Source organism: Rutidosis leptorrhynchoides, chromosome 4 (genome assembly GCF_046630445.1).
Source record: "Rutidosis leptorrhynchoides isolate AG116_Rl617_1_P2 chromosome 4, CSIRO_AGI_Rlap_v1, whole genome shotgun sequence".
Taxonomy (NCBI): Eukaryota; Viridiplantae; Streptophyta; class Magnoliopsida; order Asterales; family Asteraceae; genus Rutidosis; species Rutidosis leptorrhynchoides.
The window spans coordinates 610,715,918-610,734,042 of record NC_092336.1 but is presented as its reverse complement, the minus strand read 5'-3'; the positions used below and the strand labels follow the sequence as shown (position 1 = coordinate 610,734,042).

The 18,125-nt window shown below is 33.4% G+C and overlaps 1 protein-coding gene across 1 annotated transcript; it reads left to right on the top strand.

Annotated features, from left to right (window-relative positions):
* The first annotated feature begins 16,475 nt into the window (after positions 1 to 16,475).
* Positions 16,476 to 17,720, top strand: LOC139843014 (uncharacterized). The gene is made up of 3 exons (XM_071833102.1): positions 16,476 to 16,665; positions 16,732 to 17,345; positions 17,460 to 17,720. Exons 1-3 carry the CDS (start codon positions 16,476 to 16,478, stop codon positions 17,718 to 17,720), a joined length of 1,065 nt encoding a protein of 354 aa, XP_071689203.1.
* The last annotated feature ends 405 nt before the right edge of the window (positions 17,721 to 18,125 follow it).

The window sequence follows — 18,125 nt, the reverse complement described above, 5'->3', positions numbered from 1 at the left end:
CAAACCCACGAATATTTAAAGACATGATCTTCATAATTAAACAAAATCAGACGAATTGACAAGAAACAACTTACTGAGGGTTAAGGTTCGGCCACCTCAACCCAATCTTCTTCCCGAAGTCCTTCAATTCTGAATTGTCGAACGATTGTGCACCCGTTGATTCCAATTCCACAGGATTCCTTTGTGAATTTTCTTGTTGCGATCTGGATTTGGATTTTGTTTTACCCTTTTTGCTGCATCTCTTACACTTATATCGGTTATCTTTCGCGAAATCCACCCCACCTTTGGCCATCTCCTTCATTTTCATTAATCTAGATGAAGCCCTCCAGTTTCTAATTGCATCCCAGTAGCAAGTGTTACAGAAAGAAACTGCATCAGAAGCTATCTCCCTCGAATCACCATCATTCTGATTAAAACCTCCCTTTTTCACTTTTGTTGTTTTTTTCTTTTTTATTTTCATGTGCCCATCACAGCTGACATCCCCGTTACCTAATCCAGTGTTGTCATCAGGCCCAATGGATTTTTCAATACACGAATGGGCCTTATTCCCCACAGAATTATTATTGGGCTTATCGTATTTGGCCCCAACATTTGTAACATCGTTTCTGTTACCCGACACCCATTCATTATCCTTGTACATGCCAGCCAAATTATTATTTCCAGGATAATTATTATTAATATCGGGACTAGGGTTAGCCTTATTTTCCCCCACATGTTTCTGCCACCACCTCTTCGCATTCCCCAAAAAGAACCTTAATCCCCAGACACCTAGACTCTTGATCTTCCTCTACCAACGCGTCGCCTGAAGATGCATTTCCGGTGACCTTGCCTAATTTTTTTGCTACCGGAATATTGATCGGGACAACACTCAATCCTTCATCTTTTTCACCCATGTTCCAGTTTTTGGAGCCCTTCTCTTTTGTAACATCAAAATCACTATCTGAAGGTGAATCACTATCAACTTTGTCTCCCTCGCCTTTACTCCCAGAGTATTCATCCGAATCCAATGTTTGTGTAGTATCTTCTGACCATTCACTCTCCACCTCGCTTGGATCATCCAACATTCCCCACTTGGGGAAGTATTTCTCCTCTTCCTTCACACTGACAAAGAAGGTATCTGATTTATGTTTGCGATTGACCCAATCATCCACCACGCCTGGCTCGAATAACTTGATTAATACCCGTCCATAATTCAACATTTGATTTCCGTTTAATGAGCAATTATCTAGATCGTACGGTGTCCCCCACCATTCGGCTATCGAGCAAAAAGTAGTACTATTCCAGCAGTGCACTGGAACACCCGTAATTCTAATCCATGCAACCCTTCCGTCTGGCCAACTTGCCGAGTCCCATTTTGAGATTTTAAGTAACCACCTTCGAAGTGGGTAGTTCTCACTTTCTATCACACTATTTGCCTCATCAATGGTCTTGAATATAATCAGTAAACTGAGACCTCCCAATAACTTCACCTGGATATCAATGAAACCTTCCTCCTGGGCAATTAACTCGAAATTCTTCAAAATACCCATATTGGGTGCTTCACACACAATTGCCTGTTTGAGCAGCTCTTCGTTGTTATCTTTTTCGTCTACCACAATTGTCTTTGCCTTGATATTCCCCGATGTCTCCTCCACCTTCTTGGAGTTATTATCACCTTTAAATTTAATCTCATTCAACTTCTGCCTTAGATCTTCATCCTTTCTATTCTCATTCAATCTCTGCCTTAGATCTTCCCCTTTTCTGTTCCCAACGACATCTGCAAAAATCCTACCATCATTGAGATTCCACCCACCCATGTTTGCCGTATTTCTGCTGTTCTCAGGCCCCATGCTATTCGCTTGTGTTCTCTCCATCGGTTTAGGGTTTCTTTGAGTAGCCTTAAAGATTTTGATGTAAGTTCCATTGAATTTGATCTCTTCCAACCTCTTCAACATCCTATCACAATCCACTACCTCCGCAAACCTAACAAAAGCGAATTTGCAGCCGTTACGAAGTCTTTTGGTAGCGATGTACACGTCCCGGACTGCCCCATAAGGTTTGAAACACTTTCAAAGATCTACCACCTTCCACTCCTCCGGGAAGTTGAAGAACATATATGATGTTAGATGGTTTTGATTTGACCACTTGTTTCGTTGCCCTTTGTCGTCGTTGTACTTCTCCCCAGCTCTTGCCTTGCTCGCCCTCTAGAATCTCTCTCTTTCTGTGAAGTTTCTCTCTCTACACTCTCTCTCACCCATTCTCTCTATTGTTACGGCCTAGTGCTATCAGTGTTACATCATATAGAAACTGTTAGTTCTATATTCTGTAAACTTTCGAGTTTAAAATATGAATGTTATTGAAGTAATGTTGGGAACTGATGCATAAGTTAGTATAATATAATGACACTTGATCAACGTGATTATATTACAATAAGTCATGCAGAGTTTCTAAATGGAACGTGAAGATTCACAAATTATAACGTCATCATGTGCCATGTTACACGACTCTTACATTCTATCTAATTTCCAAACATATCAAGAATTTATCTTCCTGATAGTTCTATCTTTTCTTTTGAATTCTGGTAATTCAGCTAATCAATATCGTGCTATTACAATTTCCTTCTTAGAACATTAACTATGTTCATTCCGAATTTAACATCTACAAATTCTGGACCATTACTCGCTTTACTAGGAGTCTAGAAGAGAGTAAAAAGGCAAAGAGCTCCGAAACATAAGGGAAGATATAAAACTCGATAACAACACGAAAGTTACAAACCGTGGATATTAATACGAATAGCAATATAGAGACACAGTAGAATTAAGAATAGTATCACCCCAAGGTAATAGGAAAAGTAAACAGATTCTTCTGGTGGAAGATTGAAAAGAAGGATGACAGAAATGATAATTAGAAAAATATCAAGGATTAGAACTGGATTAAACATTTTCGCAATCTTTGGATGTATGAACTAAGAAGGAAAGTATAGGAATGGTGAGAATAATGGAACGGAAGAAGCTTAATTTATAATGAAATTACTTGATAGAGCAATCGAGGCAGATCATCACATTTAATTAAAGAGATCCGAGTTTCCTCTTTTACCGAAGAATCAGATCTTTTATGGATTACGAAGATTTTCTTTAAATCCCTTGAATTCCGGAATTCAACCAAGACAACGTCAAAAGTTAAGATGCACCTCATTTTTCTAAATTCAACCCTCCACGTCAAAAGTTAAGACGAATCTTATTTTCTAAATTCAACCTGGCTACGTCAAAAACTAAGACAAATCTTTACTTCTTTATTTCACTCTTTGTGATAGCTTCATTCGTACTCTTCGAATAATCGAATTATTTTTTTTATTCGTAGTACTCAATGATGATAAAACTCAATTTATCAACTCATATTCGTCATAAAAACATTTTTATTGTTAGCCATGACCACCTCATTCAAATTTCGGGACAAAATTTCTTTAACGGGTAGGTACTGTGATGACCCGGGAATTTCCGACCAAATTTAAACTTAATCTTATATGATTTCGACACGATAAGCAAAGTATGTAATGTTGAGTCTCAAAATTTTTGAATTGTTTTCATATATGCAAATTACCCTTTGACGATTCCCGACGATTCACGAACAATTGTGTGTAATTAGTTATGTATAAATGTATGTATATGTATATATATATATATATATATATATATATATATATATATATATATATATATATATATATATATATATATATATATATATATATATAAACATAAATAAGTATAGATATAATAATGAGAAATAATAAATATAAATTTAATCATCAGAATTAAACATGTAAAATATAATACAAGACAAGAAAGTTGTTATTAAAAATAAATCTATGTACAGATATATACATGATTTAGGTAATAATTATTATTATTTGTATATTGGAATATTTATATAAAAGTTATAAATATTAAAAATTATAATAATTTTTAGATTATGATTATCAAAATAAAGATTTTTAAATATAAATATTATTATAAAACGGATTAAAATTTCAACTTAAGTTATAAAATTAATTATTATTAGTTATTATTATTATTAAGAAGATTACTAACAATTAGCAATTTTATTTGAAATTATTATCATTGACATTAACATTATTAACAATATTATTCATAATTGTTATTATCATTATTATTTATATTATTAATATTACTATTTATTATTATTAATAATATTAACAAGATTATTATTTATATATTTTTGTTTATTATTAATATTAAATATATTACATGAGATATTAATCGTACGAAGTTGGTTTCCCATCTCTATCTGTCAAATATTTTTTTCTTCTTTCTGACCTATGTATTTTGTTTTCTCTTGTATTTTTTCCTCCTGCCTTAGATATATTGTCGACCATCTTTGATTTAGGGATCAATCTCAATTAAATAATCACTACAAACAACACCTTCATCACACTTTTGGCATTCACCATCTTTACCTTGCACCACCATTAAAGACCACCGAGAGCCACCACTCCCTAACACCGTCTACCACCACCTTAAACCCATTTGATCATCACCTTGATCACTAGCACCATACACCGCTGCCACGACCACCACTCTCATCACTACCATCTCCCTCTTCTCTCTCCCCAAGGTTATACGTATATATACGGTACATATGTATATGGTGATATATACACAAAACCCACTTCACCTCCGGCACCCTCACCACACCACCTTTCAATGGCTACAATACACCATCGAAAACCTCTCAAAACCGTACCAAATATATAGAAAATTCTACTACTGTTACGGTCTGTATTGGTTCCTATTTGACAAACACCATCGATTGAACCACCACAACAGTCCACACTCTAACTGCTACTATTACTGTACGTCTTTCTGTTTGCTGTCAAAATAAACCAATAACCATGTAACGGTTATTCTGTAGCTGTTACTACTACTGTACTTACGATTTCTACTTCAACTTAAAATTTGCAGTTGTTGTTGCTTCTACTTTCTGTCGTATCTATTCTGTCTCCATTTAAACCGATCATAAAAATCACTTTGAGAATAGCCCACCATCCACTATCGAGCATAAAGTTAAATCATGTTGTTGTTTAGTCGACATATACAGCTATTATCACTTTGATCCTATTATTGTATATATTAAAATATAGAGGATACATAGTGGGTGAGAGGGGGCCGACCATAATGGAACATTAAGGGGACCGAACATATTTTTTTTTTTGATAGTTTGATAATGAGTGAAGATGTACATAAATAATGATAAATATGATGAACTAATACACGATGATTGATGATGATGGTATGATTTTAAAGATCGATGATGAACGAGTATAATAAAGATGATGATCGAAATGATATAGTGATGATGCCGTACATGATGATGGTGCTTATCGATGATGATAAGATGATGTAACATGATGGAGATGGAAATCCATGATGATAATGAGGATTTGAATTAAATGGGTTTCATAATATATTAGAAAAACAGAATTTGATGAGGGGTTTAGAGTGTTAGGAGTTGAGCGGGAGGTTGCGGTTCGAGTCCTGGCAAAGACAATTTATTTATTTTTGGAGCTTTTAAGGTAGAACTCTATTATTATTAATACTATTATCACAATTATTATTATTATTATTATTATTATTATTATTATTATTATTATTATTATTATTATTATTATTATTATTATTATTATTATTATTATTATTATTATTATTATTATTATTATTATTATTATTATTATTATTATTATTATTATTATTGTTATTGTTATTGTTATTATTATTATTATTATTATTATTATTATTATTATTATTATTATTATTATTATTATTATTATTATTGATATTATTGTTGTTAACATTATTGTTAAAAAATATTATTTTTATAAATATCATTTAGTAAAGTATTATTATTATTATTATTATTATTATTATTATTATTATTATTATTATTATTATTATTATTATTATTATTATTATTATTATTATTTATTACTATTATTATTATCATTACTATTATTACAACATATCTTACTTACGAAAAATGTATCTAACACATATATAATATCTATGTTAAGCTTACAAACTATTTTGTTTTCAAAATAAAATATTATTATTTATTATTGATTAAATTACATATAAGATATAAATATATTTTAATATAACTTTATATATAAACTTTAATATATCATATATGCTTTAATAGATATACAAATGATATAGGTTCGTGAATCCGAGGCCAACTCTACACTTGTTCAATGTCGTCATATGTATTTTTACTACAAAATACAGTATGGTGAGTTTCATTAATCCCCTTTTAAATGCTTTTGCAATATATATTTTTGGGACTGAGAATACATGCGCTGTTTTTATAAATGTTTTACAAAATAGACGCAAGTAATTGAAACTACATTCTATGGTTGAATTATCGAAATCGAATATGCCCCTTTTTATTAAGTCTGGTAATCTAAGAATTAGGGAACAGACAACCTAATTGACGCGAATCCTAAAGATAGATCTATCGGGCCCAACAAGCCCCATCCAAAGTACCGGATGCTTTAGTACTTCGAAATTTATATCTTGTCTGAAGGAGGATCCCGGAATGATGGGGATATTCTTATATGCATATTGTGAATGTCGGTTACCAGGTGTTCATTCCATATGAATGATTATTTTTGTCTCTATGCATGGGACGTATATTTATGAGAAATGAAAATCTTGTGGTCTATTAAAATGATGAAAATGATTATTTATGTTAAACTAATGAACTCACCAACCTTTTGGTTGACACTTTAAAGCATGTTTATTCTCAGGTATGAAAGAAATCTTCCGCTGTGCATTAGCTCATATTAGAGACATTACTTGGAGTCATTCATGGCATATTTCAAAAGACGTTGCTTTCGAGTCGTTGAGTTCATCAAGATTATTATTAAGTCAATTATAGTTAGATGTATTATGAAATGGTATGCATGCCGTCAATTTTCGATGTAATGAAAGATTGTCTTTTCAAAAACGAATGCAATGTTTGTAAAATGTATCATATAAAGGTCAAGTACCTCGCGATGTAATCAACTGTTGTGAATCATTTATAATTGATATGGACTTCGTCTGGATGGATTAGGACGGGTCTCTACACTCCAGGCACAAGGTCTATTTGAAATTCAACGGATCGGTGTTGAGGTAGTCCCGGTAATTCTTTCGAAAATACATCGGGAATTTCTTTTGCGACGGGAACATCATTGATGTTCTTTTCTTCAAAATTGACTTTCTCGACGTGTGCTAGTACAGCATAGCAACCTTTTCTTATTAGTATTTGTGCCTTCAGGTTACTAATAAGATTTAACTTCGAGTTGCTCTTTTCTCCGTACACCATTAAGGGTTTTCCTTTTTCTCGTATAATGTGAATTGTATTTTTGTAACAAACGATCTCTGCTTTCACTTCTTTCAACCAGTCCATACCGATTATCACATCAAAACTCCCTAACTCTACTGGTATCAAGTCAATCTTAAATGTTTCACTAACCAGTTTAATTTCTCGATTCCGACATATATTATCTGCTGTAATTAATTTACCGTTTGCTAATTCGAGTAAAAATTTATTATCCAAGGGCGTCGGTGGGCAACTTAGTTTAGCACAAAAATCTCTACTTATATAGCTTCTATCCACACCCGAATCAAATAAAACATAAGCAGATTTATTGTCAATAAGAAACGTACCCGTAACAAGCTCCGGGTCTTCCTGCACTTCTTCCGTATTAATAAAAAACGTTGTTGCTTTTATAACGTCTTGGTTTTATTGTTCGAGTATTTTTAGCCGCTTTTTTATTTCTCTATATTGATAACCTTATTTTAGTTTTTGTTTCTAAATTTCATATTGAATGCGAATATATGAGAGTGTAGCTTCGTTTTGATGATAATTAACGGCCGCAAAACACATATTTGAAGTCACTACATTTCCCACAAAATCGGGCAAAATTTTGTGGAGAATTTTCCAAAAAATTTTCAATTGCAGATTACGCCCATTTTCACAAGATAACTAGAAAACGGCGCAACGAGCAAGACTTCCTTAAGACTTTCCCCCGTTAGTAGCAGTTTAGATGTCGAAAATGACATTTTTCTATTTTTAAAGGTGAATTTTGCACTTTTAGATCTTACGATAAGTAATGTTTTCACATGTGAATTGTTGTGCATGTTTAAATACCACTATGATACTTGTTTTTATTTAATATTGTATTTAGGTACATCTAAAATCATGTTGGGGCTACTATCTCACCACTAGCTACAAAAACGTTGCTGCTTTTATAACGTCTTGGTTTTATTGTTAGAGTATTTTTAGCCGCTTTTTTATTTCTCTAGATTGATAACCTTATATTAGTTTTTGTTTCTAAATTTCATATTAAATGCGAATATATGAGAGTGTAGTTTTGTTTTGATGATAATTAATGGCCGCAAAACACATATTTGAAGTCACCACATTCCCCACAAAATCGGGCAAAATTTTGTGGGGAATTTTCTGAACAAATTTCAATTGAAGATTAGGCCCATTTCCTCAAGATAACTAGAAAATGGCGCTACGATTAAGACTTCGTTAAGGTTTTCTCCCGTTCGAAGCAGTTTAGATGCCGAAAATAACATTTTTTATTTTTAAAGCTGAAATTTGCACTTTTAGATCTTACGATAAGTAATGCTTTCACATGTGAATTGTTGTGCCTGTTTAAATACTACTATGATACTTGTTTTTATTTAATATTGTATTTAGGTACATCGAAAATCATGTTGGGGCTACTATCTCACCACTATCTACAAAAACGTTGCAGCATTTATAACGTCTTGGTTTTATTGTTCGAGTATTTGTTGCCGCTTTTTTATTTCTCTAGATAGATAACCTTATTTTAGTTTTTGTTTCTAAATTTCATATTGAATGCAAATATATGAGAGTGTAGCTTCGTTTTGATGATAATTAATGGCCGCAAAACACATATTTGAAGTCACTATATTTCCCACAAAATCAAAAAAAAAATTATGGAGAATTTTTCGAAAAATTTTCAATTGCAGATTAGGCCCATTTTCGCAAGATAACTAGAAAACATGGCAACGAGCATGACATTTCCCATTCGAAGTAGTTTAGATGCCGAAAATGACATTTTTCTATTTTTAAAGGTGAATTTTGCACTTTTAGATCTTAAGATAAGTAATCCTTTCACATGTGAATTGTTGTGCATGTTTAAATACTAGTATGATACTTGTTTTTATTTAATATTGTATTTAGGTACATTGAAAATCATGTTGGGGCTACTATCTCACCACTAGCTGCAAAAACGTTGATGCTTTTATAATGATTTGGTTTTATTGTTCGCGTATTTTTAGCCGCTTTTTTATTTCTCTAGATTGATAACCTTATTTTAGTTTTTGTTTCTAAATTTCATATTGAATGCGAATATATGAGAGTGTAGCTTCGTTTTGATGATAATTAATGGTAGCAAAACACATATTTGAAGTCACTACATTTCCCACAAAATCGGAAAAAAATTTGTGGAGAATTTTTCGAAATATTTTCAATTGCAGATTAGGCCCATTTTCGCAAGATAGATAGAAAACGGTGCTACGAGCAAGTCTCCTAAAGGCTTTCCCCCGTTCGAAGAAGTTTAGATGCCGAAAGTGACATTTTTCTAATTTTAAAGGCGAATTTTGCACTTTTAGGGCTTACGATAAGTAATACTTTCACATGTGAATTGTTGTGCATGTTTAAATACCACTATGATACTTGTTTTTATTTAATATTGTATTTAGGTACATTAAAAATCATGTTGGGCTACTATCTCACCACTAACTATAAAAACGTTGCTGCTTTTATAACGTCTTGGTTTTATTGTTCGAGTATTTTTAGCCTTTTTTTATTTCTCTAGATTTATAACGTTATTTTTGTTTTTGTTTCTAAATTTCATATTGAATGCGAATATATGAGAGTGTAGTTTCATTTTGATGATAATTAATGGTCGCAAAACACATATTTGAAGTCACTACATTCTCCACAAAATCGAGCAAAATTTTGTGGAGAATTTTTAGAAAAATTTTCAATTGCAGATTACGCCCATTTTCGCAAGATAACTAGAAAACGGCGCTACGAGCAAGTCTTCTAAAGGTTTTCCCCCGTTCGAAGCAGTTTAGATGACGAAAATGACATTTTATAATTTTTAAAGTTGAATTTTGCACTTTTAGATCTTACGATAAGTAATGCTTTCACATGTGAATTGTTGTGGATGTTTAAATACTAGTATGATACTTGTTTTTATTTACTATTGTATTTAGGTACATCGATCATGTTGAGGCTACTATCTCACCACTAGCTATAAAAACCTTGCTGCTTTTATAACGTCTTGGTTCTATTGTTCGGGTATTTTTAGCCGCTTTTTTATTTCTCTAGATTGATAACCTTATTTTAGTTTTTATTTCTAAATTTCATATTGAATGAGAATATATGAGAGTGTAGCTTCATTTTGATGATAATTAATGGCTGCAAAACACAAATTTGAAATCTCTACATTTCCCACAAAATCGGGAAAAATTTTGTGCAGAATTTTCCGAAATATTTTCAATTGCAGATTACGTCCATTTTCGCAAGATAGCTAGAAAACGGTGCTACGAGCAAGACTTCATTAAGGCTTTCCCCTGTTCGAAGAAGTTTAGATGCCGAAAGTGACATTTTTCTATTTTTAAAGGTGAATTTTGCACTTTTAGATCTTACTATAAGTAATACTTTCACATGTGAATTGTTGTGCATGTTTAAATACCACTATGATACTTGTTTTTATTTAATAATGTATTTAGGTACATCAAAAATCATGTTGAGGCTACTATCTCTACACTAGCTACAAAAACGTTGCAGCTTTTATAACGTCTTGGTTTTATTGTTCGAGTATTTTTTGCTGCTTTTTTATTTCTCTAGATTGATAACCTTATTTTAGTTTTTGTTTCTAAATTTCGTATTGAATGCGAATATATGAGAGTTTAGCTTCGTTTTGACGATAATTAACGGCCGCAAAACACATATTTGAAGTCACTACATTTCCCACAAAATCGGGCAAAATTTTGTGGAGAATTTTCCGAAAAATTTTCAATTGCAGATTAGGCCCATTTTCGCAAGCTAACTAGAAAACGATGCAACGAGCAAGACTTCCTTAAGACTTTCCCCCGTTCGAAGCAGTTTAGATGCCGAAAATGACATTTTTCTATTTTTAAAGGTGAATTTTGAACTTTTATATCTTACGATATGTAATGTTTTCACATATGAATTGTTGTGCATGTTTAAATACCAGTATGATACTTGTTTTTATTTAATTTTTATTTAGGTACATCGAAAATCATGTTGGGGCTAATATCTCACCACTAGCTACAAAAACGTTGCTACTTTTAAAACGTCTTGGTTTTATTGTTCGAGTATTTTTAGCCGTTTTTTTATTTCTCAAGATTAATAACCTTATTTTAGTTTTTGTTTCTAAATTTCATATTAATTGCGAATATAAGAGAGTGTAGTTTTGTTTTGATGATAATTAATGGCCGCAAAACACATATTTGAAGCCACCACATTCCCCACAAAATCGGGCAAAATTTTGTGGGGAATTTTCAGAAAAAATTTCAGTTGAAGATTAGGCCCATTTTCGCAAGATAACTAGAAAACATCGCTACGATTAAGACTTCATTAAGATTTTCTCTCGTTCGAAGCAGTTTAGATGCTGAAAATGACATATTTTATTTTTAAAGCTGAAATTTGCACTTTTAGATCTTACGATAAGTAATGCTTTCACATGTGAATTGTTGTGCCTGTTTAAATACCACTATGATACTTGTTTTTATTTAATATTGTATTTAAGTACATCGAAAATCATGTTGGGGCTACTATCTCACCACTAGCTACAAAAACGTTGCAGTTTTATAACGTCTTGGTTTTATTGTTCGAGTATTTTTAGCCGCTTTTTTATTTCTCTAGATTGATAACCTTATTTTAGTTTTTGTTTCTAAATTTCTTATTGAATGCGAATATATGAGAGTGTAGATTCGTTTTGATGATAATTAATGGCCGCAAAACACATATTTGAAGTCACTACATTTCTCACAAAATCGGGCAAAATTTTGTGGAGAATTTTCTGAAAAATTTTTAATTGCAGATTAGGCCCATTTTCGCAAGATAACTAGAAAACGGCGCAACGAGCAAGACTTCCTTAAGGCTTTCCCCCATTCGAAGCAGTTTAGATGCCGAAGATGACATTTTTCTATTTTTAAAGGTGAATTTTGAACTTTTGGATCTTACGATAAGTAATGCTTTCACATGTGAATTGTTGTGCATGTTTAAGTAACAGTATTATACTTGTTTTATTTAATATTGTATTTACGTACATCGAAAATCATGTTAGGCTTACTATCTCACCAATAGCTACAAAAACGTTGCTGCTTTTATAACGTCTTGGTTTTATTGTTCGAGTATTTTTAGCCGCTTTTTTATTTTTCTAGATTGATAACCTTATTTTAGTTTTTGATTCTAAATTTCATATTAAATGCGAATATATGAGAGTGTAGTTTTGTTTTGATGATAATTAATAGCTGCAAAACACATATTTGAAGTCACCACATTCCCCACAAAATCGGGCAAAATTTTGTGGGGAATTTTCTGAAAAATTTTCAATTGAAGATTAGGCCCATTTTCGCAAGATAACTAGAAAACGATGCTACGAATAAGACTTCATTAAGGTTTTCTCCCGTTCGAAGCAGTTTAGATGCCGAAAATGACATTTTTCTATTTTTAAAGGTGAAATTTGCATTTTTAGATCTTACGATAAGTAATGATTTCACATGTGAATTGTTGTGCCTGTTTAAATACAACTATGATACTTGTTTTTATTTAATATTGTATTTAGGTACATCGAAAATCATGTTGGGGCTACTATCTCACCACTAGCTACAAAAACGTTGCTGCTTTTATAACTTCTTGGTTTTATTGTTCGAGTATTTGTAGTCGCTTTTTTATTTCTTTAGATTAATAACCTTATTTTAGTTTTTGTTTCTAAATTTCATATTGAATGCGAATATATGAGTGTGTAGCTTCGTTTTGATGATAATTAATGGCCGCAAAATACATATTTGAAGTCACTACATTTCCCACAAAATCGAAAAAAAATTCGTGGAGAATTTTTCGAAAAATTTTCAATTTCAAATTAGGCCCATTTTCGCAAGATAACTAGAAAACATGGCAAAGAGCACGACTTCCTTAAGGCTTTCTCCCGTTCGAAGTAGTTTAGATGCCGAAAATGATATTTTTCTATTTTTAAAGGTGAATTTTGCACTTTTAGATCTTACGATAAGTAAGGCTTTCACATTTGAATTGTTATGCATATTTAAATACCAGTATGATACTTGTTTTTATTTAATATTGTATTTAGGTACATCAAAAATCATGTTGGGGCTACTATCTCACCACTAGCTACAAAAACGTTGCTGCTTTTATAACGTCTTGGTTTTATTGTTCGAGTATTTTTAACCGCTTTTTTATTTCTCTAGATTGATAACCTTATTTAAGTTTTTGTTTCTAAATTTCATATTTAATGCGAATATATGAGAGTGTAGCTTCGTTTTGATTATAACTAATGGCAGCAAAACACATATTTGAAGTCACTAAATTTCCCAAAAAATGGGCAAAATTTAGTGGAAAATTTTCTGAAATATTTCAATTGAAGATTAGGCTCATTTTCGCAAGATAGCTAGAAAACGATGCTATGAGCAAGACTTCCTTAAGGCTTTCCCCCGTTTGAAGAAGTTTATATGCCGAAAGTGACATTTTTCTATTTTTAAAGGCGAATTTTGCACTTTTAGATCTTACGATAAGTAATACTTTCACATGTGAATTGTTGTGCATGTTTAAATACCACTATGATACTTGTTTTTATTTAATATTGTATTTAGGTACATCGAAAATCATGTTGGGGCTACTATCTCACCACTAGCTACAAAAACGTTGCAGCTTTTATAACATCTTGGTTTTATTATTCGAGTATTTTTAGCCGCTTTTTGATTTCTCTAGATTGATAACCTTATTTTAGTTTTTGTTTCTAAATTTCATATTGAATGCGAATATATGAGGGTGTAGCTTCATTTTGATGATAATTAATGGCCGCAAAACACATATTTGAAGTCACTACATTTCCCACAAAATCGGGCAAAATTTTGTGGAGAATTTTCCGAAAAATTTTCAAATGCAAATTAGGCCCATTTTTGACCGTGTCTGCATGTCAAAAGTTTTGCTTATCATTTCATGTCGAAAATTACATACTTATCATCCTTAGAAAATTACTTGCTTATCATCCTTAAAGTCTAGACACGTCTTACTGCCTCTATTGCATAGATAGTGTATAGATAAATTCGTATCTTAGCGTATCTGTTACTGTAAACTCTGCCTGACAGCTTCCGTAGATTCCTCCGTAACTTATGGAATTTTAGTATTATATATGCATATGTAATTATGTATTGCAGGATACTAATCTACATCCTATAATCTTATTCATATCGAAAATCCTCCATCAGATCGTACGAGATGGATCCCTCAACAAGTTCGAATTCCTCGGATTCCGACAGCTATTCCGATATGGATATCCACCCGAGCTCCGAAAGCATGCGTCACTAGAATGAATCAACCAATCATTAATCTCCAATTCATCTGATGGGTTCGTAGTCGACATAATCAATGGAGACGCGAAGAAGGCGATCCTTTCCACCAACCAAATTGCCCTCTTGGCGAAGAACCTGAAGCACTTACCGGCGAACCTATCCAAAACACCATTTTCTCTCTCATTTCCAGAGTATCTCGTCACGATTATATACTACATCAAATTCTAGATTTAATTTATCTGCTCGTTCCGACCGACAATCACCCCAGAATAATAGAAGAAGTCAACGAACTTTGCGCTCGAGTAATCAATTTGGAGAATATGGTGCAAAACATACCAGCTTCAGCAACATCAACATCAACATCACCGGCACCAACAGTACCACCAAGATCGGCACCAGTACCACTAATAACATAAGCCTCAACATCACACACCTCAATATCACCATATGTACTTCGAGTATGATCTTTGTTCTACGTATCATTCTACCTCATTTATCTTCGAGTATAACGAGAATGACCATACCAATTACCCGGAATTTACAATCAGTATTTTAAAATCTCGCAGCATGTTTACATCAGCAGTTATATGTATATATATAACCTTTATCTCTTAGAATTATGATCTTCTATTCTGAAATTCTTAAAAGCACCCAGTCTACAAATCAATACTTCAAATTCTGAAAAAGCTGAATACAGCAGAAAAAAATGTACACGACTTTAATAGTCGGGAGTTTGATGATAAAGAATAGTATGTTGGCAAAGCACAGAAAAGTTGAAACTGGAAAATGGATTGAGCAAATTAAGAAGGAGCTGTAGACAAATCACAGAGAATAAATCTGCCTTCAAAGAATCCTGATGATTCTGTATCTGATGATCTCTTCAACGAATATCTTGCTCCTTATTTATTCTAAATCCTTGCGAAAGGATTTTATTCATCAACCTTAGAATCGAAATTCTAAAATATCGTCATAAATATCTTCGATATTTCTGAAGATATTTTCATAACTATCCTTATCTAAAATCAGTTATCTTTTCACGTTATCTATATTACACCATAAAGGAAACTGTTTTAGTTTCTAAATTCTGAAAAATTCAAGTTTAAATTAGGAATGTTTTTGAAGTAATGTTGGGGACTGAAGCATGAGTTAGTATAATATAATGACACTTGATCAACGTGATTATATTACAATAAGTCATGCTGAGTTTCTAATGGGACATGATGATTTACAGATCATAATGTCATCATATGTCATGTTACATAACTATTTCATTCTGCTTAACTTCTGAACATATCAAGAAAGTATATTCTTGATAGTTCTATTCTCAGTGATTCTGGTAATTTGACAAATCAAATCGTGCTATTAAGTTCTTTCTTGTTTAGAACATTAAGTTCATTCGAAACTCCATACTTATGAATTCTGGACCATTACTCGCTTTACTAGAGGTCGAGAAGAGAATAAAAAGGCAAAGAGCTCCGAAATATAAGAGAAAATATAAAGTCCAATAGTCTTTTACAACCTACTATGTGTTCTGGTAATTTGGGAACGTTCTACTCTGTCTGCTGCCTATTTGTATGTAAGACAGCCCTAATAGTCTTTTACAACCCACTGTGTGTTTTTAGTCTATATTTATATTAATTAATTATTTTTACAACCTGTTAATACTTGTTGTATTTTTATTCTTAATTTTTTCTTTCATTTATCATACTCAGTTCATAGGGGAAGATAGACTTTAGTCGTTCTCATGGTTACTTGAGGTCATGTCCTTCGAGCTCCGGGGCGGGTAGGTTTGTAGGATCTAGAAGCAGCAATAGGTTAGCGAAGCTGGTTATGATTAGAGCTGGTAGTTGGAATGTGGGTACTTTGACCGGCAAATGTTATGAACTAGTGGAGACTTTACGTAAACGTAAAGTGGATATTTTGTGTGTCAAAGAGACTAGATGGAAGGGTCGAGGGGCGGTTAAGATCAAGGATTACAAGTTGTGGTTCTCGGGATCGAGAGTAGCTAGAAACGGTGTTGGTTAGGTTAGGTTAGTAATCCAGGAGGTGACATACACGGTCATTTGCTCTTACGCACCTCATGCAGGCCTTGACGCAGCTGAAAAGAGACACTTTTGGGAATCGTTAGACGAGGTTGTGAGGATGTGCCCTCTGGACCATCGATTACTTATTGGTGGATATCTAAATGGTCATATAGGAACGAATGTCGAGGGTTATCCGAGTGCCCATGGGGGCTTTGGGTACGGAGTAAGAAATGAGGAAGGGCCTTCTATTCTCGATTTTGCTGTTGCTCACGATTTGGTTGTTGCGAATTCGTTCTTCAAGAAGACGAATGCTCAGTTAGCAACTTTTCATAGTGGGGGTAATAGTACCCAGATTGACTATTTGTTACTTCGCAAAGGGGATCTTAGGACATGTAGGGACCGTAAGGCCCTGACTGACTTGACATGCTCCTCCCAGCACAGATTGTTGGTCATGGATTTGGTTCTCAAGAGACGGGTCACCAAGAGCGTAAGGCCCGTCCAACCTAAAATCCTATGGAAGAAGTTGAACGGAGAAAAGGCAGAGACTTTCAAAACTTTGGTTGTTGAAAGAGTTAAGGCAGATGTGGAAATGATATCTCATGATGATGTAGAAAAGATGTGGACTTTTCTAGCGTCCACCATTAGAGAGGCAGCAAAGGAAGCCTTAGGTGTGGCAGTAGGAACATTGAGTGGACATAGGTCGGATAGAGAATAATGGTGGCTTAGTGACGAGGTTCAAAGCAAAGTCGCGCTTTAGCACCTAAGGTTTAGGGGGCTCATCACTTGTTAGGAGGGGACTCTGGCTGGTAGAACTAGGGTTGAAGAGAGATATAAAGAAGCCAAAAGAGAAGCGAAGAAGGCTGTATTCCGTGCAAAAGATAAGGCATATGAAGATTTATATAGGAAACTAGACTCCAAAGAAGGAGCAAATGATATCTATAGGATAGCCAAAGCTAGGGAACGAAGGCGCAAGGACCTAGATAGCACCAAGTTTATTAAAAATGAAGCTAGTCAAACCTTAGTAAAGGAAGATGAAATTCGGAAAAGATGAGAAGGGTATTTCTCATCCCTTTTCATTGGAGGAAGACCTGAATGTCATGAAGATTCGTAAGTTTCTGATATAGAATAATCTCAGAACATCATTTATGGTGGGAGGATCAACCAAGAGGAAGTAAGATCGGTACTACGAAAGATGGGGAGAAATAAATCTGCGGGACCGGACCAGATCCCCATCGAGGCGTGGCGGTGCCTCGACGACGATGGTGTTAGGTGGTTGACTTGCCTTTTCAACAAGACGTATCGAAGCTCTAAAATGCCTATGGAATGGAAAGAGAGCGAGATTATTCCCATCTATAAGAACAAGGGGGATGATCAAACATGCGGTAACTATAGAGGCATAAAATTACTTAGTCATACTATGAAGCTTTGGGAGAGAGTGATCGAGACTAGACTTCGA

What these genes read in the sequence shown, in the direction of transcription:
- LOC139843014 (XM_071833102.1), top strand. Translation starts at nt 16,476, where the DNA reads ATGATTAGAGCTGGTAGTTGGAATGTGGGTACTTTGACCGGCAAATGT. An exon ending in AGTAGCTAGAAACGGTGTTG is followed by an intron (nt 16,666 to 16,731) that starts GTTAGGTTAGGT and finishes CACCTCATGCAG; the next exon opens with GCCTTGACGCAGCTGAAAAG. An exon ending in AGGAAGCCTTAGGTGTGGCA is followed by an intron (nt 17,346 to 17,459) that starts GTAGGAACATTG and finishes ATCACTTGTTAG; the next exon opens with GAGGGGACTCTGGCTGGTAG.